Here is a 25736-nt window from a genome sequence, read left to right as displayed (position 1 = left end):
AATGGAAATTGATGATAGTGAGTGGGGCCACACAAAGGTTAAGCGCCGTCCATCACGATAATAGAATCTTCCCTGCACACAAAAGACTGCATTGACCGAGGATGGTTACAGTGGATATTTTGTTTGTATTAAACCCTAAATACGTAGAAGTTGACAGCTATGCACAGTGCCATAAAGCAACATCGTTTTTTGGTGCATTTTGAACCAGAGAAGGAGAAAAGCAAGAAATCCAATGGACCTGATTGATCAGTACAATAATATACCCTTTTCACCAGGAAACTAATAAAGACAAGAAAAAATCCTTTACTATTTATTCTTCTTATCCCAGGCTTTTTTGTTAGGCATTCAGAAAGTGATAATTGAGGCCGAAGCTGTTTGCTAAACATCTGCCATTTATATTCATAACTCGCTAATGATTTATAGAGAGCGTTTAAGCAGGACATTTTGGTTACGAACCCACTCTTGTTAGTCGTACTTACATGCATAATGAGCTCTGTGTTGATTTGAAATGTGACTAAAACCATAAATTATGCTGTGGTACCACCATCAGTCTAATGTGAACACTTTGCGCCATTAGAACGGAGCGTGCTTGTACAGTTGAAGGTGAAATAGCATTCGGCCATTAAGCATATTGCTGCAGCACGTTTCCACTCTGTCTGATGCATTTGTCTCCCACGAGGGTCCTATCTACAAGTCAGTGTGCCCGACTGTGTCAACAGGTCAGAGATTTACACAAAGGGACGTGTCCGTGCTTTACTGCCACCTTGCTGGCTGTAAAACACAGGCCAAGTAGAGGAATCAACCATCCTGCTTTTTTTAACTTGCAAATAGGATTGAGAATTCTCACAAGGTGTTGTTCCACGATTAAGGACATCATGCTTCTGGATGTAAATGACATCAACAGGCTCTTCCTGCATTACTCGTAATATAAATTCCAGTGTGAAAGGGAATGGCTGGACCAGATGTGGCAAAAATCCCAGACTGCATCTTCCTTCCTCTGGCTTCCCTGCGTTGGTCGTGTTGGACTCGGGGTAAATATAGCCTGTTGCTTCTCGCTGGAAGATAAACACAGATGTCGAGGCGGCGATTCTTGCCACAGGTCGGTCCCGCGTCCTCCCACTGGTCAACATTGGCCGCAGAGGGAGCGCCATCCATCCGTCCACAAGACACTTCAAACGTAAAAGCAGAGCTTTTCCACTGAAATATGGGGCAGATGTGCAACCACTGGGAACATATGTACACTGCCAGACAAAGGGTCATTTATTTACTCAGGGCCTCACATGGCTGTGTGTTTGCAGAGATACAATGTATTGCTACATAAAGTTTCCTTAGGAACAGCAGGATATATTGTTTTGACCCTTGCAAACTAATTATATAAATTCCTCATATCACTATCACTTTATAGTACTTTACCCCTGTCCTAGGGGATAGTGACGTCAAAGGCTTTAGAGATCCTAGATGATAAAAACACAGCTTGTTCGATCATTCTTCAGGAAACAAGCCTCGTTCCAGAAGGTTTCAAACCATTCAGGCTTCAGCTGATATGCACTGTCGCAGTATAGAAGGGCAAAGGTCTCTTTGTTGGAGGATATCTTTTTCATTGACTTTTTGCCAAGTGTCGAAGAGTTGAAATTGCCTCAGAGCTGACCTAAGTTTTCACAAATGGAGCAATGGGTAAGGTGGTTTATTTAAATGCGTGTTAGTTAGTATGTCAGAAAAGTCCTGAAAGGAGGAGGAAATCCTCAGTTTGTGTTTATTTATTTTTTTTAAGAGCGAGAGAAAACAAGAGTTTATAGACGCACATATGCACTGCATTGATCTATTTTGATTATCTAATCTCAACCAAAGTTCACAATCTATTATCTTTTGATAAATAACCCCCATTTTTAGATGCGGATGTTTCATTCTTTTCTTTTTCTTATGGTATTAAATGCTGCATAATTAGTAATACCTAAATACCTAGGCTAAGGCATTAACTCATTGGCTACGATAGACATCCAGTTCATTGGAATTATGACGGGTGTCCTGTGCTTCCAATTCTTATGGATTGGACGTGCGTTGCCGTTAATGGAAGGCAATGAGTTGATAGCACCATCTAATTATGTATTTATTTATTTTCTATTCTAACCACACTTGTTTCTTGGTGCCAGTCAGTACATCCCAATTTACAGTCCCCTCGTGAAATGACAGCAGTATTTTAGTTCTCGTTGAGGTCAAACTGTTGGACAGGAAGTGTGTGCGGCGAGATGTGAATCACACGCTGTGCATCAAGAAGAGAGGGGAGAGCGGTGTCCTTTAGATTGAAAAGATTACTCACAGCCAGTTCATGACAGGATGTGAGTAAAACAGAGAAAAAATATCTTCGGTCTCTCTCTACTCAGATACGGCACTCAAAATTCCTTCCCAAATATTCTCTGGCAGCGTGATTCATTCATTTTAGGAGAGGCGCAGTCAGTCCGGATAAGGTGAAATGTGGGTACATCAACACATTTCAAAGTGTTGGTTGTGTCTTTTACATTTGGACTTTTTTGTCTGCCTGTTCACAGTTCATTTTGAAATGCAACATTAAAAGTATGTTATCCCTTTTATTTCAGGAAGGCATACATTCATACGGTCACACTGCCATATCACGACTCACATCTCCCGACTGCTAACTGTAGAGTCGTTGTTTTAATGCTAATTGAATGCAGCATCTGGTCATTCCACAAATTCTTCATGTTCCACTTTTTTATCTCAGCGTATAAAACGGGGCTTTCTCCCACTGCCTCATTTCCAAATCTGATTTGTCACTGTCATGGAGGCGTTTCCTGCAATGCTTCCACACAGGCAGTATTGATGGACTGAAAGTGCATGCTGTGTTAATGTGACGGCATGTTTCTATAGGTAATATTCTCATTCAATAGGAATGGAAATTTATTCTTCAAAAAGCAAAGACTTTGAGAACATGTTTGTATGGCTTATTCTGTTAGTTCTTATTAAAGCCTTTAGTTTTGTGCACCAGCACTCTGTTTGTCGTCAACTCCCTGAATTTCTGGGTCCCACTTCGCTCCATGCCCGAGGACGGAACATGACAATGGCTTTTTCCTCTTTGTGCATATTTTGGGCTGGTGGAATTATACTCTGATGCAATTTATGGTCTGAAAAATACTTTACAAGATCAATCTCCTGCCATTTGGATTTTGCTCCCTCCCATTCTTGAATGTGAGACACTGATTAATTTAGCTCAATTTCCAGGCGTGGAGGCAAGAAGGAAGTGACACAAATTGGGCGTTTCACCATAAACCGCTGCGGTCTTATCACCACCTAACTTGTGATTAGACAACCACCTGCTTGCGCGTGTTACTAAAATGTCACTTGAGAAACGACGATAATGACAAAAAAACAAACTGTGGTCTAATAGAAATCACAATGTAAATGTGATCCACTACTCTTTTATCATAGGCAAGATTCTCAGACGGGTAGGGATCATACGTGGAATTTGTGTCACAATACCGCCAGAACTATTGCGTCCCTGCATCTGTGTAGTATAATTTGACTCATTTCCACAATACAATGAGCAGGATTAGCTCCACGTTGGCATTTTACAGCAATTGGCATGCTGTACATGGACACATAATATGCAGAGGTGCCAGCAGTGGGCTGTTTTTTCCAGAATTCACACAGCAGTAATGTCCGCAGACCCAGGTTTTTGTTACAGTCCCTGCTTGGTCCAGTCCCCCTCGTTTCCACAATTGGTACCTTTTTAAAGACTATCGCAGGTCATCAAACGTTTCCCGTCTACGCTTGGAGAACAAGTAGGCCAGTGTCTGCCTTTCAAGGCACACACACACACACACACACACGTAATGGCTGTGGCACCACACCCAGGACACACTCTTAACTAAACACCGCGAGAATAAGAAATGACTTCTGCACGGATCAAGCTTGTTGTGACAACACCATGCAACTGGCCGGGGATGAGTGAGCACACAACGGCGATCCAGCGGTGCAGCTGCTCTAAAGAGAGCCATCTTTTTACTTGGCTGTTATTACTGGCCCAAATTCCTCCTCAGAGATGCCTGTCTAGATGCCTGGGATAGTTTTAAAGGGCTGAGAGCTTTCTCAGGCTGTACAACTCCCTCTTACCTTCTCTTTTGTGATTGATTTTTTTGACCTCACAACCAACGAGCGTACATAAATTACGGCGGCTGCATTAGAAACATATGGCGCGTTTACAAAGGTTTTTATGCAGATGAAGCCATACTTTGTTGTTGTTTCTTTTGTAAGGTCAAGGAACACACCTTGCTCATGTAACACTTTCAGACGAGACAATAACCCGTCTTCTAATATCTGTTGAGTAGCCGGGATTCGTGTTGGGATACCACCTGTTGCCCTTTTTAATAGAAGCTCATCTTTTTCTGTCCAGGAAAACCTTCTTGTTCTACTTTGGGACTTCATTCTGACAGTTTTGTGAGCGTGATTGAGTGACAGCTGAGGCCGACAGCAGCATACATGTAAGTGTCTCATTAGCTTTTATTCTTGACCCAATTTAAACTGTGGATCTGTTTTCCCACAAGAGGCCATTAAGTAAATCTACTACAAAAACTGTATATTAAAAAAATTGGCTGAAAATTGTGGCCATGAACAAAAGGGAACATTGTACATTATTTATTTATTTTTACTAAAGATGCTATATTCAGCATGGTCTTCTCTTAACACTATTGATGTTTTTCCAAGCTTGGAAATTGGATCATGTCACAGAGATAATAGGAGTCAAATTGCATGTTTAATGAAACCCTTGACTTGTAAGACCACTTTATGGCTCATTTGAAGTTTAACACGTATATCATCATCATAATGAATTGAAATAACTGACAATCGTTATTGCACAGTGGACTTACTCTGGAAAAAAGTGATCATTCTAGCACTCCCGGAAGTATTACTACTGTGGGAGCCATGGGAGAAGTCATTTGTTCAGGAAGCCAAGCACCCGTGAAACTCAAATAATAATAAAAAAAAGATACATTATGCAGTGGTCTGTTGAGAGTTACTCCCCTCGCTATTTACTCAGGTATATTTCACTTGCCATTTTCTAGCGGCTTTGTTTCTCCTTTCTCACAGTGTCAGTTTGTACAGAGCTGTCTGCAGCTCTGTTTCACTCATGTCTCAATGGACCTACTGTATACTGTGTTCGCTGTTACTCGACAAAGACGCGGGCTGGCAAACAGCTCCTCGTGTCTTTGGGGCCCAGCACTGTGCTGGATCTTGGCTGTAGGATTGCAGTTTTTTTGTTTTGCGCGTAATGCGCATGTCGGAAAGTGACATGGATTATGATCTGAGACTTTAAAGTAAGAATGACAAACAAGAACAACATACATGTCATTAATGTGGTTTGTTCCCCCCCCCCCCAAATGTTAAATCATGTTGAGTGCTAGGTGGAAAGATACTCATGGGGAGAGTGAATAATAGCTGGAAAAGGTAATTTTATGTATACTTTGACAGTATTTCATGGGGCTAGCAATCTTCGACGGGATTTTTTTCCCACAGGGACTTGTGGTAATGCTGCAGCACGTACACCAGTTGGTGTGAAAATACTGTAAAATGGTGTGATTTTTGGTAGGCTAATGTGTTAATATCAATGTTAGCTGCTATTATTTACTGAAGCTTCTACCATTGCTATTTAGAACATATTTTAATTCCCTGGCAATTTATCAAAGGTTGAGGAAACGGTAAGAAAATTCATTTCTTAACAAGAAATTGACAAAAGTGTATTTTCCAAGAATCTTTACATTTACTTGAACAGATCGTGCATCCTAAGGATCAATTTTAATGGGACAAAATGAAAATAGTGTGGAAAAGCATGAAAATGTCCCTTTGTTGACATGCACTAAAACAACCAAGGGTCATTGGTCCGTGCTAGAAGAGGTGTTGCAAGGAAGAGAGCACGCACAGTCTTATAAAAAAAGATGCCTCGGGCAAGGAACACGCAACCATTGTGCTCTATGATTCATTGTGCTCTGAATGTCCTTTCAAATTACATTGTATGTCTTTTCTATTGGATCTAACCGCTTTAGTCTTTCAAAATTTCTGGAGGACCTTAAATTGTTCCTCTTGGCTGGTGTTTGCTGGCACAGAAAGGCACGGAGGAGGTGATTATTGGTGTTTTGGGTGTGCTTTAACCCACTTAGCACGCCACCCGAAGGTGTCATGCCAAAAACGGTGAGATTAGTGTTTTTAATTCTCCCTCCCAGAGTGAGGTTGTTACTTGCAGCTGCTCTGTCTGTTTTACTCTCCGGAAATGCTCAAGCGTCATATGGTATATGTTACCCTGACTTGACGTTTTTATGCGGATGGATCTGCGCATCATCCAATGGAGAGATGTGCGTGAACTGAAGGCAATTTCCTGCTAATAAATGCATCAGAGAAGCCCTTTTTTTGCTGTTTGAAGTGAGTGTCCCAGCCAGCATGTTTATTTGCCCCTTCCTTTTAAACTCTGCTCTGCTGGGTTTTTGGCCCCAGGGTTCTAACTGCTGTCCACTCACAACTCCAACAAGTTCATCCTCCGCCAGCATCACACGCCTTTGTTCCCCAATTCATCCGGAGCTCCCTCCCTTAATAAAACAGCCACATGCAGCCACGTTCCAAGCATTCTTGTGTGTTTTTCCCTCCAAGTAGATGGATAGCTTGCTCTTTAAAAAATGTACACCACCCCATCTTTTCAACATGCTAGTGGAAGGGAAAGATATAAGTTGCTAAGGGAAATGCTGTTGTCACTCCTGCCGTGCAGCTGGAACCAAACCATATGTGGTGGTTTTTAAGAGGAAATCTGTTAGTAAAACAAGTAATTATCTCCCTAACTGTAAGGACTCTACTTTTAAGCCTTGATCTGCCAAAGCTAGTTAAGAGGGGTAAAGGCATTTTTCCTTGTGGTTGTTGCCAACTATTGAATCATGGAAACTACTTTTAAGCAACAGGTTGTTGATCACAATCATAGATCAAGTCTATACATGCCTAAAACACATCTTTGGAAAAGATTTCGTTTTTCCGAAACATAAGTAGTACATATTTGTTATGATACTCAGACGAATACTCAAAAATTTCTAGTGAACGAAGCCCTCATACGTGATGTTCATCCCTAAACTACAGTATATGTTGTTGGTGTTAGTACAATTTGGGCAATATAACATGAAACCCAGCTGTACTTGGTGTATTTTTGCCACATACCTAAATAATTCCAGCCCTACCCCAAAACCAAAAAGTACAAAATAATCAGTTTTCACCACTGGATGACAGTAAAAGTATTGGCATTCCTTAAAAAATCTGTGGACACTATGCTTCTGAAATATTTGTTTTAATCTGCTTACAACTGTTGATTCAGTAGTTAATATTTGGTGTCACCAACTAAAATTCTTAATAATTGCTCTAAGGTTGTAACTGTGATCATATCAAGCAATTTGCTAAGCCTTAACCTCTTACAGAATATTAAAAAAAATCACATTCTTTGGATCTTTGACCATTTAGACGGGGGTGATTGAACGCTGTTCTCGGCTAATCGGTTTTCCTGTTGAGAACATGCAAGTTGAGTGGAAGCGGGTTGGCGGGGGGCTACGGTGAAGACCCCCCTTCTCCACTGTTTCTCAGTGGGTGTAACTGTAGAGATTTACACCTATTGTGCATCCGCTTGTCAAGCTTCTTTATTCAGTAGTAGGGGGTGTTGCTTGAACAGTGGTCTTGTCATTGTAGGTTTATGTCGGGACAGCCCCTTCCCCTCCTAACAGAGCGCAGTCATGGCAGAATCGGGGTCAGCCACGCTTGTCTCCATGGCCGTCTAGTGCTTTTACTGTTGCGCTCTACGTCAGGATTTTTCTTTTATGCCTCCCCACATTTCTCTAATCTCCTTTTTCAAATGAATCATTCACGTGCATTTGTCTCTTCGGCTCTTGTACTATTTCTCCTCATCTCAAACATTAGGACTAGTTATGTCCCCCTCTGCCAGTTAGGGAAATAGGATGTTAATATTTATGATGAACAAAAGGCTATTTTTGACACTTAAAAGGGAACATGTGACTGGAGGGGGATGATGAACAAATGTAATTTTTTACTGTACACCCTCTTGTTATATTTGGTTGTCTTTAGTATTTTGTGACAAACTTACGCTGCCAAGATCATTTAGACAATGTTGTCTAAGATCCTTGCAGTTTAAAAAAATGTTTCACAGAAGCCATATAGCAAAAATAAAGGTATTGGCTTTTAGAAAGCAGATCATCTTTGTTAATCGAAATAGTACATCTGCATACTACTGATTTTTTATATTTTTTTTAAGAAAGCTGGTAAGTGTTGTCATGGTCAGAGCAGTTATCGAAACGTGAGCTTTTTTGCACTGTCAGTTTGAAATATATTTCTTGTTCTTAAATAAAGGGATGCAAATAAATTCCTTGTTCACAAAACAATGGACAGATCAAACAGATTGTAATCGTTGGTTACAACCCTATTTTTCATTCTTTGATATCGTCCACACACTTGTACTCTGAACGTCTGTAACCTGCATTCCTTGAGCAAATACAACCATTGACAGCCACGTTCTTATATCGTTAAAGCCAGTAAAGCCTGTTGACTTTTCGAGGCGATAATGTATAATACTGTTAGTTTATAAATACCACATGGCAGGTTATTGTTTACCCAAGGAAGGGAGTTGGGGGAATACAAACACTTCCCATCCTAACTGTCAACAGAAACTGGTCAATTGTCAGACAGCAAAGTACGGTCTGACTTCCTAAAATACTCCATACTGATGGAGAAAGCATCAGATAACTCTGGACAAAAAACAAATTCGCCAACCTTTATTTAAATGAATGCATTTAAATAATTGGTAGCCGTTGACAGTGAAAAAGTCGAATCCATTTGTGTTAGAAGGGCATGATCCGTTGAAATAAACGTCATACTAGACTTTATACCTGTACTTTTACGTCTACATATAATTCTAAAACTGTCACGTAAAAAATGTCTCATGCCTTATAGTTTAGGTTTAGTAAAGTTGGTAAATTGCCACCTCATGTCACATTTTTAAATGATGTTGGCATTTAAAGCAGTCATTTTTTTTAGAAGTTCAGCCAACATCATATTGGCTTTACTGAAAACTTGGCTCACAAGTACCCAACTTGTGATTTATGTCTTCGGTCGTTTTTTTTTAATCTTCAAATAAAATCCCTCACCTTTTAAGGTTTTCTCCCTTCTTATCTTAGCTGTTTAATGGGCCTGCACCTGCTCTTTGTTTTACCCCCAATCCGCCCATTCACCACGTCCTCTTAGCACTTCCTAATGAAAATATATCAATAGTAATGGATTACAACAGTTCAGCTCATTTAAATTAGTTCAACTCTTATGGGAGCTTGTTCATTTACAACAAATTAAACTAAAATGGAAGAAAAGCATGCAGCAAAGGAGCCCAAGTTAAATAATGGACACCCCTCCACTGAAAACATATCATTGCTATCATCCATCCATTATCCTCCTGAGAGTCAGATGGGTGCTCGTATAAATCCTGATTAACTACGACACCCCCTGAACTGGTTGGCAACCCATCACAGGGCACAAATTAACACATAATTCACACTTACATTCTCAACTACAGACTATGGTGTTCAATCAACCTTCCCTGCAAGTGTGAAATAAATTTGTTCTATCAGATTGAGGTCACTTTACTATTTACTTGACAACTTTTAACATCCATTAGAAAAGGCTAATTATGGTTAACGGGTCACTGCAACAAAGCTAATTTATGTACTTACATGTGCGGCATTTCTACGTGTTTGTCTGTGTGTTTGCACGGCTCCGAGTACATTGTTGTCTGTTGTTCTCATACATCCCCAGCAAACAGCTTGTACACACCGGGAGATCTGGGATGCACCGTGTGTGTTTGTTTGTTTTGGTTTGTGCTTCGTCTTTGTGTGGCTGGCTTTCTTGGATAGGTTCCAGAAATAAATGGAGGGAAATTTGAAAAAAGCTTTCAGGATTTATGGCAACACCCCATTCATCCCTTAAAAGACATTGGCTGCCTTCGTGGAACAATTATCCTCAGAGGCTTCAAAGATACTATTGTGACCTCGTAAGACTCTTGTCATCGCAACGTTGACAACCTGGCCAGCAGATATCCTTAAAGACCGTATAATTCTAGTCACATACACGGGTTTAAACATTTTTCCTTTGCTGATCCAAAATGAAGCTGTCACCTAATTTATAACACAATGTTGTGAAGTAGTTTCTGTTTTCATGAGTATTGTAAATCCAAGTCCATTCATGTTGACCTACATGCTCAGTCGGTGAAGCTAAACAACACAAGTTTGGACTCCGTCATGCCGGCAGTGACTCACACTACAGTGGAACTAGCTCACCTGGTTTTGTGGCCTTTCACCCTTACTGTGAAACACATGCTGCTCCAAAGTTGTATTTCTTGTTTAGTCAATAGCCCGCCAAAATACAACTTTGTGTGGGGCTGTCGGCTTAAAACATGTTTTCCCTATAAGACCTTTTCTTATCCACAAAATGTGGTGTCACAACAAAACTGGTCTGCAGATTGTTGGATGTACTGTGCAAGCTCTAAAGGTAGGTTAAGCCACACCAAAAAATATGAAGTATATTATGATAGTAAACAACTTAGAACAGAGAGGAATGGCTCACATTATTTCAAATTTTTGTTTAAGAGAAGAACCTTCCCTTTTCTTCAATCCATGTCATAAAGGAGGACTTCCACAGAACAAAATGGACATTAATGAACATTTAAATCTCCTGATTAATTTGGCCTTACACTACTTCATCCTCAACAGACCAGGTTTTTCCTGCACTTTGTCTTGACCCAACCACACACCTCAGTCCAAATATTTGTTTTAATAGGGGTGACCCTACTTTGCGGTTTTACGATTATCGCGGCCATGTCTGGTCCACATTAACCACGATATTCGAGGGATTACTGTAGTTCAATACCCTCACCATCTCCAGTGTCACTTTTCAGACAGAGCCTTTCACACAGGGGGGAGGGAAGAAATGGATACCCAGAAGTCAGCCAAGAGTTGGTTTATTCTTTTAGTGCCCACAAAGTCTTAATACAATACGGTCCCAACTGCCTCTTGTGTCAATTGTACCATTCAAAGGGGGACAAAATCAAACAGTGGCTGCAATTGTGTCATTTGTGTGTGAGGCCTTTCACTACAGTTAGCGCACATTCTTCTTACCCCACCACCGCCTGTACTGTAAGTAATTGTTAATGCATCATCCAAAGTAGTAGGTGGACCAAATGAGGACAACAATGTCACTCCTCATTAAAAACAACTGATGGTAAAATGACCGGCGGTGATATGTGAGGAGGAGTGCTGCTTTGCTCTTCCATCACGCTTGACACACACTTTCTCCCTCGCTCATGCTAACATCATAATCATGTCGGGAAAGAAATCACGAATAGATGAGTCACTGAATGAACTAAAACCGGGCCCTGCTTTTGTGAACTGAAAATCAAATAAAATGATGTCTTTGCAAAATTTCAGCATTCAGGAAGAAATCTCTATTCTATTTCCAGTAAATGACTGAAAGAACTATTTCCTGTTTTATGCTGCCCAGGTTGGGAAATGAAATGACTGGTTTGGTGGTTTGGAGTGTCTTAGATGCTGTCAGAGGGAGCTCTTAGCCTTAAAATCCCATTTTTGGCTGGTTTCTTTTCATGCGTTGATTAAATAATCTGATGGGGCAGAATGAAGGATCGTGCTTTAGGAATTTTTGATTGAGGCTTAGCCCTCGCTTGACCTCTGATCCAGTTCCTCAGAAATAGTATGTTGGTCATTCCGCGCTTGGACGGATGTTCGTTGGACTGGGCCTGCTAAACTGAGATAGGACATCTGTTAAATCCATTGGACTTGACTCTATGTCCAGTTTATTTGGATTGCTTGGATAAAAATAATACACAGAGATTAATTTTCTTTATTGACCATTTTTGGATGCTGTAATTTGTGGTATACTCAAAGCGCACAGGCTTATCTTGACATATTCTATTTATCACTTAAAGTCACCAAACTATTGAAAACATCTGTCAGAGAGCCACAGATTACAGCCTCCAAACAGACCGTAAAAATAATAGCCTGAGTCAAGATGATTGAATATAACAATTTTATTCTTCAGATTTATTTCTGTATAGTGGATAACTTGTTCAATCTACGCTATATCCCTACGTCACGTGATAATCATTACTTCGGACCCTAGTTGCTTTCAACTGACAAGAAATTTAGAATGGATATGAGAGGATTTAGTCGCTAATCCGTAGCCTCTCAAGGGAGCCATGTTGTCTTTCTTAGATTTCCCAAGCTTGCCTCGTTTAACGTTTACGTCTTCTCTTGTCTTCATCAGTCTTTGCTTCCTGAGGCCTCGTCGTCAGTTAGCCTCATTAGTCTGTCAGAGGTTCTTATCCAGTTACAGGAAGGACCTTGAAACGACTCAACTTGCAGAACCTCACGCGGACATTTTATTTTTTTTTGCTCACAATGCGCCATGTGATTTCGCAGACCAGACAACTTGTTATCCTATGGGATATCTGAGGTCAAGAATAGTTTGTTGTCAAACACTGGTCATCCTTCGTTTTTCGAATTTAGAAAGTTGAACTATTGCAAACATCACATTTTTGGCCATACAATCTAATATCGTCGGATAAAAAAATGTTAGCGACTGCTGATGTTTTAATTAGGATGCGGGAAAAATAGCACTATACTGTCTTCGCCCTACTTATTTGTTTTGTGTTTCTCAGAATTTCTGTTTTTATTTAAAATTGCAATTGCAAGAGGTCACCGCCAATAAAGGTTTGACTTCTGTCTTCCGTGCAACTTTTGAAAGACACGTTTTCTGTTATATGAAAGAATAGGTTCAAGTATATTACACTCGATAGTAGGAGCGAGTTTTGATTTGCTTTCCAGTCCAAATATGCACACTGACTAAAACAATAATATGTTCACCAGAGATCAAGATTTATATCTTGTTTCTTGTGGAAAACAGCTGGAAAGACATTTTACATGACATGTTTGTTGACTGGATTCCAATGTCTTCAACAGAAGTTCTCAAAACCCTTAAGTAGTAGAGATACAACTGTTTTAATCCTCAAATGGCTTTAACTTTTACAATTCCAGTAAGTTAATAGTGTGGTACATCTAAAACCCACCAAAAATGCCAATGAATTAACATTCTATCTGAATGAAATTACTGATTTACACTTCTAATATTTACCGTATTTTTGGATGGACTGTAACTCTTAAGTAGAGCATTTTCATCATTTTGTGATGGATTACAGATTGGTCATCAGAAAACTAGTAGTAAAATGGTGCCCTGTTTATTTGGATTTGCTTGACCATACATCTTGCTCAGCACAACAAAACATCAAAGGTACTGTAGTTAGCTTTTACTCTTGGGTTTTCCTCAATGATTGCTATAAACCACCCCCACCACCTCTTTTAATCAGTTGGCAGTAGCCGGCTCGTCTCCCCTGAGACGTCTGTCTGAGAGCCGAAACAGCTGTGATGGTGGATGTAGCGCTGAGAACCTGTCAATACCGCTGCTACGCCAAAGTGCATCCAGTCCCACCCCACACCCAAGGGGGGCACACGGGACTAGCTGGGAGGGTAGTAGCACGATTCCTTTGTCTGCACTGCATACAGAATGTTTGCACTGTCAGCAGTCACATCACTATCTTTATTATTTTGATTAGTCTTTGTTTTGCTCATTGTTATCTCAGCTAAGCTTTTCTTTAAGCTCCCTCATGAATAATCTGTTGAATTTTGTGTTGCCGCCAATTAATAAACGCTGTTTAATTTGTGAGAGTGGGGAGGGTCTTCCTTAGTAAGTCCATTCATTTTTCCTGAGTTTTCCTTTCTTGAAAAATGGGTCACAATGAGGCTAGATTATGTTTCAGCAGCTGTTTTATTGATGGATATAGGCAGAAATGGATGTCATTATCATAGCTCATTTCAGCCATCCATTTTCTACTGCGTTTATCATCATTAGATTTGTGGGTGAGGCTATCAAAGTAAGATTTTCTATGTGTCTTCTGAAACACTAAGGTTATTGATTTTGTGAAAGAGAAATGGTGTTTATTCAACAGAAAAATCAACTGTAAAGAAAGAGGAAGCTCATTTGTCAGCGCTCAGGAATGTGCCTGACACTTGTTGTCAGTATTTCAAGACAGAAAGCGTTTCTAAACTCTAGCAGCCGCCACAGGCAGCAAGCTCCCTGACAAAATCTAGATGGTAATCGGGGTCTGTTCTGTCAGCCACCTGACGCCAAGCGACGTGCTTTGATGGCCTGACAGAAACTGTGCTTCTTTGCGGGTATGTGTCTTTGATTCCTCGTTGGGGCCTTGTTTCATAACGCATGATATCACATGCAGTATTGACAGACATCTGTAGCGCTGATTACAGTTGTTTTTGAAAGTACTATAACAATGCATTTCACATTGCAATAGAATTATCCAAATGTTTACTTCAGGAATTGAATTTGAAAAAATAATTATCTCATGGATTGGAATGCAAAGATTTAAAAGTTCATTATTTTACAGAATTGTTCAATTTCGAGTATGCATATGTAAAACACAAATAGTAAAAAGTGACCTAGTAAACTGACAATTGCTTTTCATAGAGGAAAAATGACATAGGAAAATATAAACAATATGTTAGCATTAAACTAGCAGATTTTCAAAAGGATCTGTAGTGTCATCAATAAGTGCTGTTTATGTATTTCACGAAAAGATCGTTACCAAAAATCTAATTTGATTGTTTATAATTGATCAATTTACACAATTGCAAAGGTGAATGAATAAGGTTGATTACTCCAAAAGACAAAATCTGAAGGTTGGGAGTGATCATCTGCTTTGACACTGATTGGATAATTATTAGGGAGGGGCAAAGGGTGACCTCCAGGCATAGTCAGCTTCCTCCATACTAATCCCCCTCTCACCCCCTACTTACCCTGTGAACAGGTTCACATTGTGCAGATGTAAATCGCAAAGCCGGCGTATATTCATCTGTCTGGGATGCATGGCATATGGTCAGTTAATTCAACGTAAGATGCGAGACTGGCATCTATAGAAATGCCAGGAATTTGCAAAATTGGATTATGTTATTTAAGCAAAAACAAGCAGCAGATGCTTGGATCACGCCGATGAGCGCACGGCCCTGAGCTTTTCCACTTCTTTTAGCTCATTTAGACACGCCTTGCTGCCTCGGCGGCACGTGGCTGCTAGGAGCTTGCCGACTGGCGTATTTACAATCCAAGTTTATATTGGGTTTGTTGTTTTGGGAGCTCTGCTGCCGCAGTCTGCTGCATCGCAAGGTGGCCACCTTAATGTGCATCAACGCGGTGCGTCTTAGTATTTATCACTCTCGGGTTGCTTGCCCCGCTTGCCTGCGGTCCGCCGCCTACACCGAACGGCCCTTCTCACCTACCCGTTTCTATGGCGACCACTAACAGAATAATGATTGTGCAGCGACAAGCAGCCTCTTGGAGGGGTTTTGGTGATTGAATGAGGGTGTGTTGTTTCATGACTTAGTCTGTGGTTTTGCTAATGTGTATTGGCCTGTGTATTAAACTCTGACTTCTTCCTGCATTTCAACATGCACATCATGTTAGTTTATTAAGTACCAAATTAGTGTGATGAATAAATGCGAATTTAAGTGCAAATCTCATGATGTCGCTGTCCAGCAAATTTGAGATAAATACACTAAATTGTCAAGATATCACCAAATAAGATATGACTTCTCTGACCTTTGATCTGATGACCCCCAAATTTCTATTTCATATTACAAACACACACAGAGAGTCTATGCATTGACATGATAAAATAGACACGAAAACGCTGTATCAACACTATTACGCTAATAATCAGATGATAGCAACAATACTACTATAAATATGACCGGAAATCTGGCGTCAAACAGACCCCCACGCTCCCCTCTCTGTCATATTTTGCTCATATTTGGCTGATCCAGTCAGACCTGCTCCTATTTTGCAAGCCATTCCACTTTCTGCTCTGACATTTTCATAGCATGTTATGTCTGTATTCAGTTTCGCTGACAATTGACTGTGCGTGTTTTCCGCTACAGCCTGAAACAGTCAGGATTTACATGACTTAAAATTGCGATGCTAGGTTGTTGCAGGTTGGTAGAAGCCACCCCACCCTCCAATGATATTCGCCTGTCTCTCCTTCCTAATTTCATTTTAATTAAACTCATTCCTGCAGGGAGCAAAGAAGCCATTTGACATTCTCTTATTTGGCTCACAGGAAAGAAGCGAGCCTTCGTCATCATCACTTTGCCTGATTTTGCATTTAAAGACTTGGCAAAGGGCTGAAAGATGATTGTCAATGGAAATACCCATTCTTATCCATTGGGAATTCCCTCTATCTGTTTGCATGTTACTACAGCATAACAAGCAAACAACACTGCTTTATATCGAACCATTGCTGCTTTTTTCCCAAGGTAGAAAATCAATATGTTTTTATCTTCACACACAAGCTGTGGAGGAATACTCTGAGAGTTGTTAGCTTAATCTCATCTAATTCATAACCTGTGCACCAGTAGTGTGAAGTTAGAAGCACCCTCTCCCTCCCTCAAACCAATTAATCTTCTCAAGTGTGTATGGAGTAGTGATTACTTGGCTATGCCAGAAAGTGTATAGTACTTATTTGGAACCTAAATGTTTTATGATATAAGATCCCCCGCGAAATAAAAGCACTGAAGAATTTATTCAGACACACCTTACCAATCGTAGCCTTATTCTCACTCCAATAAACAAACAGCATTTCCGGAACATGATGATTCATGCTTGCGTTAGGTTTTAGGTCATTGTTTAATTGGTATGCAGTCCTGCCTTATCCTCAAGCCTGTACTTGGTGAGGGGATTGCACGCACTTGGAATAAAATTAGGGCCTTTTTCTAAATACTCCTTTTTTATGTGAAAACTGATATAAAAAGCCCAACAGCGGCCCACCATCAGAGGGCTGCGGGGCGGGAATAATGTTAACGGGAAATTTAAAATTATGATTTATGTGTCATTGAAAGCAGTTTATTGACAATATTTTAATGTAGTCTTGCGAAAAGGCACAGTTATTATTAAACAAACAATTACAATGCAAGAATTCAGTGTAACGGTAGAAAGCTGGGCAGGGTTTGTTTACATATCACCGGTAAGATGCTGCCATTGCACCTTCACTTGGATCACCAGACGCTGTTGAAATGCGCTTAAAATATGCATACTTTTTAAAAATATCATTTCTTTTGTAGCACTATTTTAGCCCAGCAAGAAAAGCCTGTCAGCCCAAAAGGATGATAAAACCCGGCATTAGGCCTGTGACGATACAGAAAAGTGAATGAATTGATTGAGGGGTGTGTCAGCAGTTGGACCATTGTGTTTTTCCATGCCAAGTTTTCACTTGTTTGTGCAGCTGCCCTGCGACTGGGACAATCACACAATCACTGACCCCTATACCACCCAAGCTAAACACTCTGATGATGATGTGCTAGGTTAAGTGAGCCACTATTGATCGCTATGGATTGGAAGTGGATTTGTCAGACACTGATGGGCCTCCCCCTCGGGATATGTGTCTGCTGATTCTCACCACCCTCCTTCTGGGGTATGCCCTACTTGTACTTATATTGGGGTGTGTCCTCCCTCTTCTATTCATTGCCTCCAGCCCCTAATTTTATACACATGCTACACAGTCTTCTTTATTAAGCGCCTGATACGCCAATGTAGAATAATGAAGTCAAACAAGTGTTTTATTTTCTTCCTCCTTGGTTAGCATTCTTTATCATTCAATATTTGTATTTCTTTTCAAAATCCATTATCTGATGTGTTGTGTACAAGGCCTCGGGCACTTTTGTTCAGACTCTTTATGAAGAACAGACATGTCTAGTTTATGCCTAAAGTGCCGCTTTGTGTGGACAAGGATTTCCTTATAGTCTTAGTTTTTGCTGTTGGCATTGCCCATATATACCTCAAATCATTTAGTGTTTTCTTGCATTACCTTATGTAGAAGGAATGAACGGTGCAGTGTAAATTCTTTCTGACTCCTTAAAACCACTATATAAATCCAATACAATATTTAATTTTTGAAATATTTTTTTGTACAATGACAATAGAACATTTGTAGTGAACAACACAAGATATCCAGGGTTTCTCCAGTTGTTTATAAGACTAAACAATAAACAAAGGTTCCAGCACATGCAAAAGCTTTATCAAAAAAAAAAACTAACGTTTTAGTAGAACATTGGCAGACAACCCTAAGGTTTGATTCTTACTCACTGACCGTGTATTTATAAATGTCAATAAAGCAATTCTAAGTCGAAACTGCCGATGGCCTCAACTCGTGATGAGTCACTCAACAAGTAAACTGTTAGCAGCCAGTCAACTCGTCACGCTCATTTACTGACGCCAACACCACAAATCTAGGCAGCACCTTCCCTTTGAAGCCATAAAAATTCTTTAAAATGTGTAGCTAGCAACCCCTAGAGAGCAACATTTTAGATTCACTTCTCAGACCCGTTATTATGTTTAGTAATTCCAAATACGTTTTAATCCCTCTAATAAGTGGCATAATCAGTAGAATATTCCATTCGATAAAATATTGTGAAAATGCAGTTATTTCTGGAATTGTATATTAGAAGCTCAGAGCTCAAAAACACACATATCCCTCCTAGTCCACCAGAAAGTTGGCATGAATGTTGTGCAGTCACCAGGCTCCCTGCCAACAGAATTTCGTCATATAATCCCTTGCTGTCAAATCACCTATGCTGCCATCTGTTCTTCAAATCAGATACTTGGATTTCAATCCGTTCAGATGTAAAGTTTGAATATGAACTATATAGGTATATGTTTTTGACCTTGCATGCTCTTTGTGAAAGGGCATCTAACTGTACTTAACCTAAAGTGGCACTCAGACTAAACTGTTAATTGGTTGGATTAGATAGTTGATGATAATACTGATTGAGTTCAGGTGTTCCAAGAACCTAAACAGTTGCATGCAACTGGTGTCCCACCAGTCTTACTTCAGATACCATTCATACTCATTCACACATATGAATGATTCTTCCATGAATATAATATTATTGTATTTCTAATCTGGTGATAAGATTACCATTAGCAATTATCATATAACATGGTTAGGTTGTAGTTTTTGTCACTTTATGAAAATGACATGAATTAAAAAGACAAAAGTCAATAAAACTGCTTTCTCCAATAAGGAAGAGCGCACTCCAAGTGTTTGTGTAATTTAGACAACGAGGTAGAAAAAAAATGTTTTGTTCATCCATACTTTTGTTGTATTTTTATAACCAAATTACCTGTTCTCTATTTATTTTGAAGGGGTAATCTTGATTGTGATCATGCAAATTCAAATGATATTAAACTGTTTTGGTACTATTTAGTTCCACTAGAAACTATTAAAAGCAGGTGTTTTTTTTTCTTGCCACTTGCGGCAGGGCTCGTCGCAACCCCTCTCAAATTGCAGGAGATTCCTGTACTTGGAGAAAACCCACAGACACATGTGGACAACATGCAAACGCCACACCGCCCACTGATATTGTAACCCCAGAACTGAGAGGGAAACGTGCTTAACCACTGGGGTCACCATGTTGTGAATAACTCTATATTTACTTGTCAATCACAAAGTTAGTACGGACCACAGTAACAACTGTAAATGTTTAACAGCACACGCAGGACAATAGACAAAATCCCGACATCAGAATGAATGTTCATAGCATACGCTTTAATTGAGTTGCACCCTCCCTCGTGAGTTTTCTGCCTTACACCCCCGTGACAGAGGTCATTGGTAAAGATGGGACCATGCTATCTATGGCCCCTCCGTCTCACTCTTGAAAACACATAATGAAGCCATTCTGCAGCGCCTGCAGCTGCGTCAGGGTAATCTGGGATTGAGCCTGATACAGAATCACAGGCTGGTCTCTCTGGATGAGCAGAAAGCGTGATCAGAGTGGGAGCCTGTTGCCTTTGCTTTACCATTGGCAACATTTTGCAGCTGTGAATGCGTTCTGTTCACTGTATGTGTTTTGAGTAAAGCTGTCATGGGACAAAAAATGACTTCACTCTTAACTCATAAAGCGCTTTGTTCATCAAAGTGTAAAACAAACCTCTTTTATCTCATGATAAAAGAGAAAGCACAATGTAATAAGCAAGTCACTCTTGAAGTTGATGTCAGTGGAGCATACCATATCGGACAAAGATTCTGTTAAATGACCGGAATGAAACAGTTAAGTTTGTTATTTTCTCTCCTCTCTGTTTTAAAGGGTTCTTTTATTAATGGTCACAAGAATTGTGTTTGCTTACACTTTTATTACCACACAAGTTAACCGTGAACTCTCCTGAGGACACACAAGTCTGGAAGTAGCTCGCCACTAAACCAATAAACACCGGGACACGCACTTCTCGTGCCTCAGTCTTAACACTTGGATTTTCACCTAGAGATGCTTAGTCACGACTTCATGCCACTACTCCTTTTGATTATGTGGTTCTTGATGTTAGCTGAGCGCTACATGTGGAGATGTAGATGAGCATACTCATCGGGTATACAAGCTTTTTTTATTTTATGTGGGTCTACGTGGATTTGAGTGCACAGCATGAGCGATAATAACATCCCTTGTCAGCTTGCCGGAGATTAGCCTCGGAGGAAAAAAAATCCTCCGTCATATCACCACACCTTATTATTCTGTCTATTGTTCACTGTCTTCCGTATTTTAACTCATGATTTTCTCCTTTGACAATTTCCATTCAAAGACATGGAGGTCACAAAAGATTTCCTGTGAAATGAAAGAATTTAACTTCTCGATGCTTACGTTCCGCTTTGTTGTTCTTTCCTCAGATCTGTATAGGACTTGAAATAGACGAAGGAGTTAGAGAGCTAGCTAGTCCATCATGGATCAGTGAAGAACGCCCCGTGGTCTCACAGTGATGTTTTTGGAGACTGAAAGAACGACAGTCATCTCAGTTTCTCGCATCCCGGCTGACATGGGATGCCAGCCCTCTGGCCACTTGGCCCCCATCTTGCCCTGAGCTCCATTGGGGCACCATGAACAACTACAGAGACAGAGGGGTCACCTGCACCTCCTCAGACCTCCTCGACGGTGGAGGCGAAGTCGTGCTGCCTCATCACACGCCGACGCGGCACACCCCCAATGGCCACCTGGTCCACGCAGACCCGACCGTGCAACCACGGGTCTCTGTGCCCAAAATGGGAGTCCGAGCCAGGATTGCCGAGTGGCCCCCTCGACGGGCACAGTCCAGAGAGTCGCTACTTGAAAATGGCCAATTTAGCAACCATCACAACGGCGACGACTGTTCGGCGTCCGTATCGTCGTCGGCGTTATCGTCGGACGTCGGCTTGGTACGAGGTGGAGTGGCCCGGTTGCCTCGGCGGTGGTCTAAAGATGTGGAATTCCGGGGGGCTGAGCGAAGTTCACCATTTAGCCTGCGTGTCTTTCCCCCTCTAAGACAGCGCTCTAACAGTGAAGTGACGCTGAGTGAACAGGATGAGAATGAGGTAAGACTGCAATCTTATCCCTTGGCAAATTTGCTGTTCATGACCCCTGGAATTTCATATTCACAACTATTTGTCCAAGATTTGTTTTTTCAACGTTCTAATTTTTTGAAATTCCTTTCATCTTCTTCTTTCTTTATTGGGCAACATACACTTTTTCCACAACTTCAATGATTAGCTCACGTCTTTATGTCCTTACCAAAATGGAATTCTGTATTTCTAGACCAAACAGGCAGTCAAAATACAAGACCGCCTTTCATCCCTTTTCATTTTGTTTATAGACAAAATTGAAAATCCAGATTCCAATACGACTCTTTTTGATTTAAATATACAAAATACTGTACCTAAAACTTTTAATGATAAATTACTAGTACATTGTCGAAAATAATTGCTATCATGGCTTTGTCAGACACTACCCAAAAACAGAGCAACTTTTTTTTTGCCTACGGGTATAGATGACTATATTTGAATGAACTCCTCTAAAACTTCAGACTTAAATTACTGTCAAATACTAAAATGCTGTTTATTATTGTTCAGTTTGTCTCAGGTACACAAAAAAGATGATAGTGTACGATTAGTGGTAAGGAAAAAAATAAGAAGCAAAAAAAATCTACATTAATTCCTGGTTTCCATTGCAAGGTGGACGTACGTGGTGCAGGAGCGATGGGGACCTTGTTCAGAGAGTACGGCAGCACCTCCTCCATTGACATCCAGGGGATCCCCGAGCAAAGCTTTTTCGACATGCTGTCCCAGTTCCACCAGGAACGACCCGACCAGCGTAGCGCAGCGCCCTCACGACTCAAAGAGCTGCTGCGTACAAAGGACTCCCAACCCAGCGGCACCCCTTCGCCCGGTTCCACGCTGAGCGGCGACGAACGGAGAAAAGATGGAAGCGAGCGCGTCAGAAAAAAAAGCGGCGGCACAGAGTCATCGCTGGGGACTTCCTCCCTGTTCCGCAAACTCCGGGGGGGCAGTCGAGCGGAGCAAGACGGAGGCAAAGGAGACCCGAGCGAATCGGACGTCCCGTACAAAGCATGGGTGTGCTCGAAAAGCTTTGTCCACTACGACGCGCAGAGTATTCTGTTTGATCTCCACGAGGCCGCCACTCAACGGGTATACGTGACCCAGAGGAGGAACACTGCCACAGGGGCATCCGCCGCCTCCGTGTCCAAGTCTTTGCCCCTGGGTGGGAATGAACCAGTATACGCCAGCATAGAGGATTTAACTCTTGCCCCTGTTTCAAGCACAAGCGCACCCTCTATGCCCACGGTCCCTACGGATATTCCTCCCGGATCCCACAACGCAAGCCCACTGCTGCTCACCTGCCCTCACTTTATCAACGAGACGGGGGGACACGGAGAACGTAACATCAGCTTCATCAGCTCGTCGGCCGACCGAGGTGGAGGAGGAGACGTAGTGAGGGGTTGGTTGAGGAGAAGCAACGCCAGCGTCTCCGTTCTGGAGATGCCGATCGAACAACAGGTCACAAGATTGGAAAGACTCAAAGAGTACAGCATAGAGCACGTTGACCTGGGGGCGGGGTACTACAGAGATTACTTCCACGGGAAAGGTAGGGCGCAGAAATCCATCTCTAGACTTACTGATGAAATTTGACTGTCTTGATAATGTTTTGTTATTAGCTCACATCCATTTGAATATGCTGTTGTCATCTAGAGCAATACAGCATTTTTTTATTTATTTTCATGGCACATCATCATGATAATTAATATACTAAACACCTTTGTTCCCCTCCAGAACACGCAAACTATTTTGGTACCTATGAAAAGCTGGGACCCGTGGCGGTCAGCATATGTAGGGAGAAACTAGACGACACCAAAGACCTAAAGGACCAGTATCTGTACCGGCTGATTGTGAGAACCAGTGAGGTATGTGTCAACCTCCGCTTTCCATTTTTTACGCCGCAGGTGGGTCTCGGTTCACCACGAAATTGGGCCACGCCATCCAAATTTCTCCCGAACTCGCTGGCGGCGGTGGACAGACAAATAAGATGGGGGTTTGCTCACCTGATTACATATTCTGTAATCCTTGTGTTCTTTGGCGGTGTTGCTTCTCTAAACCACCTGTCGAACTGTGTCACATTCACTCCAACGAACCGCGCGTTGTCGGTGGGGCTGCCGTTCTATTGTTCTTAGCTGGATTACATGGCTGCCTGCCCTCATCACCTTAGCGCCGCTACAACAATAGAGCCGCTTCGCCGTCTGAGTTCACAGAGCCGCAGTGGCCGCGAGGCCTGCTGTTCCCACACACACACACTGCTCACAAAAAAAAGAGATAGATTGCAGACGTCATTCTCTCCGACTCGAGGCGCAGCTGCTCTCAAACATCCATCCGTTTTTAGTCCTCCATTAAATTCTCAGCACAGCAGAGCTCACACAGCAAGGTGGGCCGACTTCCTTTTTTTTTCGCCCTCGCTAACTCCCACCTTCAAACGATCATCCGTACGGCCTTCTAAGCTAAGTACCAGATGCTAATATGAGCGAGCTGGCGGTATATATTTCAAGAACATGTGTTTGAGTTTCCATGTGTCGAGGAGCAGAAACTCTGCCCTCAACTGTAATTTATCCAGGTTTTTTTAAAGCCTTAATGGGTTTAAGCAGGTCAATTTCCTTCACCGGAGAGCCACCCAACTCTGTGAAGTATTAATTAAGAACACAGCTGGAGGATTTAAAAAAAATAAAAAAAATAAAAAAACAATCTTCCAAAATCCTGCTGCAAATGTGTGACCGAGAAGAAAAATGTTGCCCTCAGATTCGCAGTTGTTAGGCCATCCATCATCTCACTTCAAACTCGCAGGCTACTTATCATATGTTCTTTTAGGGTCTCAAGGCTTGAGCTGCTGTCGCTCGTGCCCGTAACGCATAACCTATTAGGGATCGATAAGGCAATCCCAGTTTCATAACATTTTAGGATTCGATTGCCTTCACACATTTCTGTTCAAGCTTGGGTGTCACTGTAATCCATCAAAATGAAAGCAAATAGTTGATTGCATCTTGGGGCGAAATTTCAGTATTTCAATAATTTTGCTTGCCTGGAGGAATACCAATAATGGGCAGATTGGTATTGTGTCAATTTTCTTGCATCAAAATCATGAAGATTTTTCCTCGGAAGGAATCCTACTATGCATTTTTTTTCACTATTTTAATCTATACGTAATAGCAAATGCATCAACTGGAAATTAAACCTTTACTACCGCTGACGGATTATTAAATATATATTTTTTGGTGTAATATAATAGATTTAACAGTACATTTTGTAATGAATCGAGCTCATTGTTTTCCCTCTTGATATTGATCTTTTTAAATTAAATGACAAATTCAAAATATTTTTCCCATTTTCTCTAAAGCCCTTAATCTGCATACATCTTTTATGATAAGGAATTGTGTCCTGCAATTTATCAAAAAATAGTCTGATGTAATCATATCATTTGCCCTTGTCCTTCCAGCTTTTCCTCCCAAGTGTGATAAGAAAAAAATTCAAATATGCAGCGTAATTTCCTGTATGCTTCCTCCGCACACAGCTGGTGACACTACGAGGGTCCATCTTGGAGGACGCCGTTGCTTCGACGGGCCGGCACGGCACCGTGCGAGGCCTGCCCCTCAAGGAGGTTCTGGAGCAGGTGGTCCCTGAAATCAGTGTCTCCTGTTTGAGGCTCGCGGTCGGTACGCCTAAGGTCACGGAGCAGCTCCTTAAACTGGATGAGCAAGGGGTTGGTATACTCTATTTGGAAATGCTATACTTGTCATAACTTTAACTCATCCAAAATGTATACTAAACACGAGGAAACAGTTGGTCGGTCATAAGCCTTTTTAATTCAAGTGTATGAATTTGGGGCTGAACTGAATTCCTCAGGGTGTGCTGTGTTTATCTTAAGTATACATAATATCATAAGTATCCATAATAATACAAGCCTCTCCAAATGTACGCACGGAGTGGTACCTTGCGGTAAACATAACCTAAATTAAGAGCTTGTCAAAAAACAGTCCGTTTTAGTTTTGTTTGTTTGACGCACAACTGCTTTGACTTAACTTAAAAAATGTTCAGACTTTTTATTGCCACTCCCAGTTGGTGTTTACTGACCAAATAAACTAAAAATAATTAACTAAATATCATGAGTTAAACGAGTCCCCTATATGGGGTTAATTTAAACACTATATAGAAACTATGC

The 25736-nt window shown here is 41.1% G+C and overlaps 1 protein-coding gene across 4 annotated transcripts in view; it reads left to right on the top strand.

Moving 5' to 3' along the window:
- sipa1l3 (signal-induced proliferation-associated 1 like 3) overlaps nt 1-25736 on the top strand; it is a 43477-nt gene that overhangs the window by 2970 nt on the left and 14771 nt on the right. For all 4 annotated transcript variants that reach the window (XR_013303517.1, XM_077611022.1, XM_077611023.1 and 1 more), the window contains 5 exons: nt 4406-4493; nt 20876-21553; nt 22190-23120; nt 23306-23436; nt 25089-25277. Coding sequence is in view for 3 of the 4 variants with exons in the window: in XM_077611022.1 (XP_077467148.1) it covers nt 21083-21553; nt 22190-23120; nt 23306-23436; nt 25089-25277 (1722 nt within the window). In the remaining variant the exon portion in view is untranslated. The remainder of the gene's footprint in view (nt 1-4405; nt 4494-20875; nt 21554-22189; nt 23121-23305; nt 23437-25088; nt 25278-25736) is intronic.

The sequence above is a fragment of the Stigmatopora argus genome, chromosome 10 (genome assembly GCF_051989625.1).
Source record: "Stigmatopora argus isolate UIUO_Sarg chromosome 10, RoL_Sarg_1.0, whole genome shotgun sequence".
Classification (NCBI taxonomy): domain Eukaryota; kingdom Metazoa; phylum Chordata; class Actinopteri; order Syngnathiformes; family Syngnathidae; genus Stigmatopora; species Stigmatopora argus.
The sequence above is the reverse complement of the archived record's forward strand: the minus strand, read 5'-3'. Positions and strand labels throughout refer to the sequence as shown.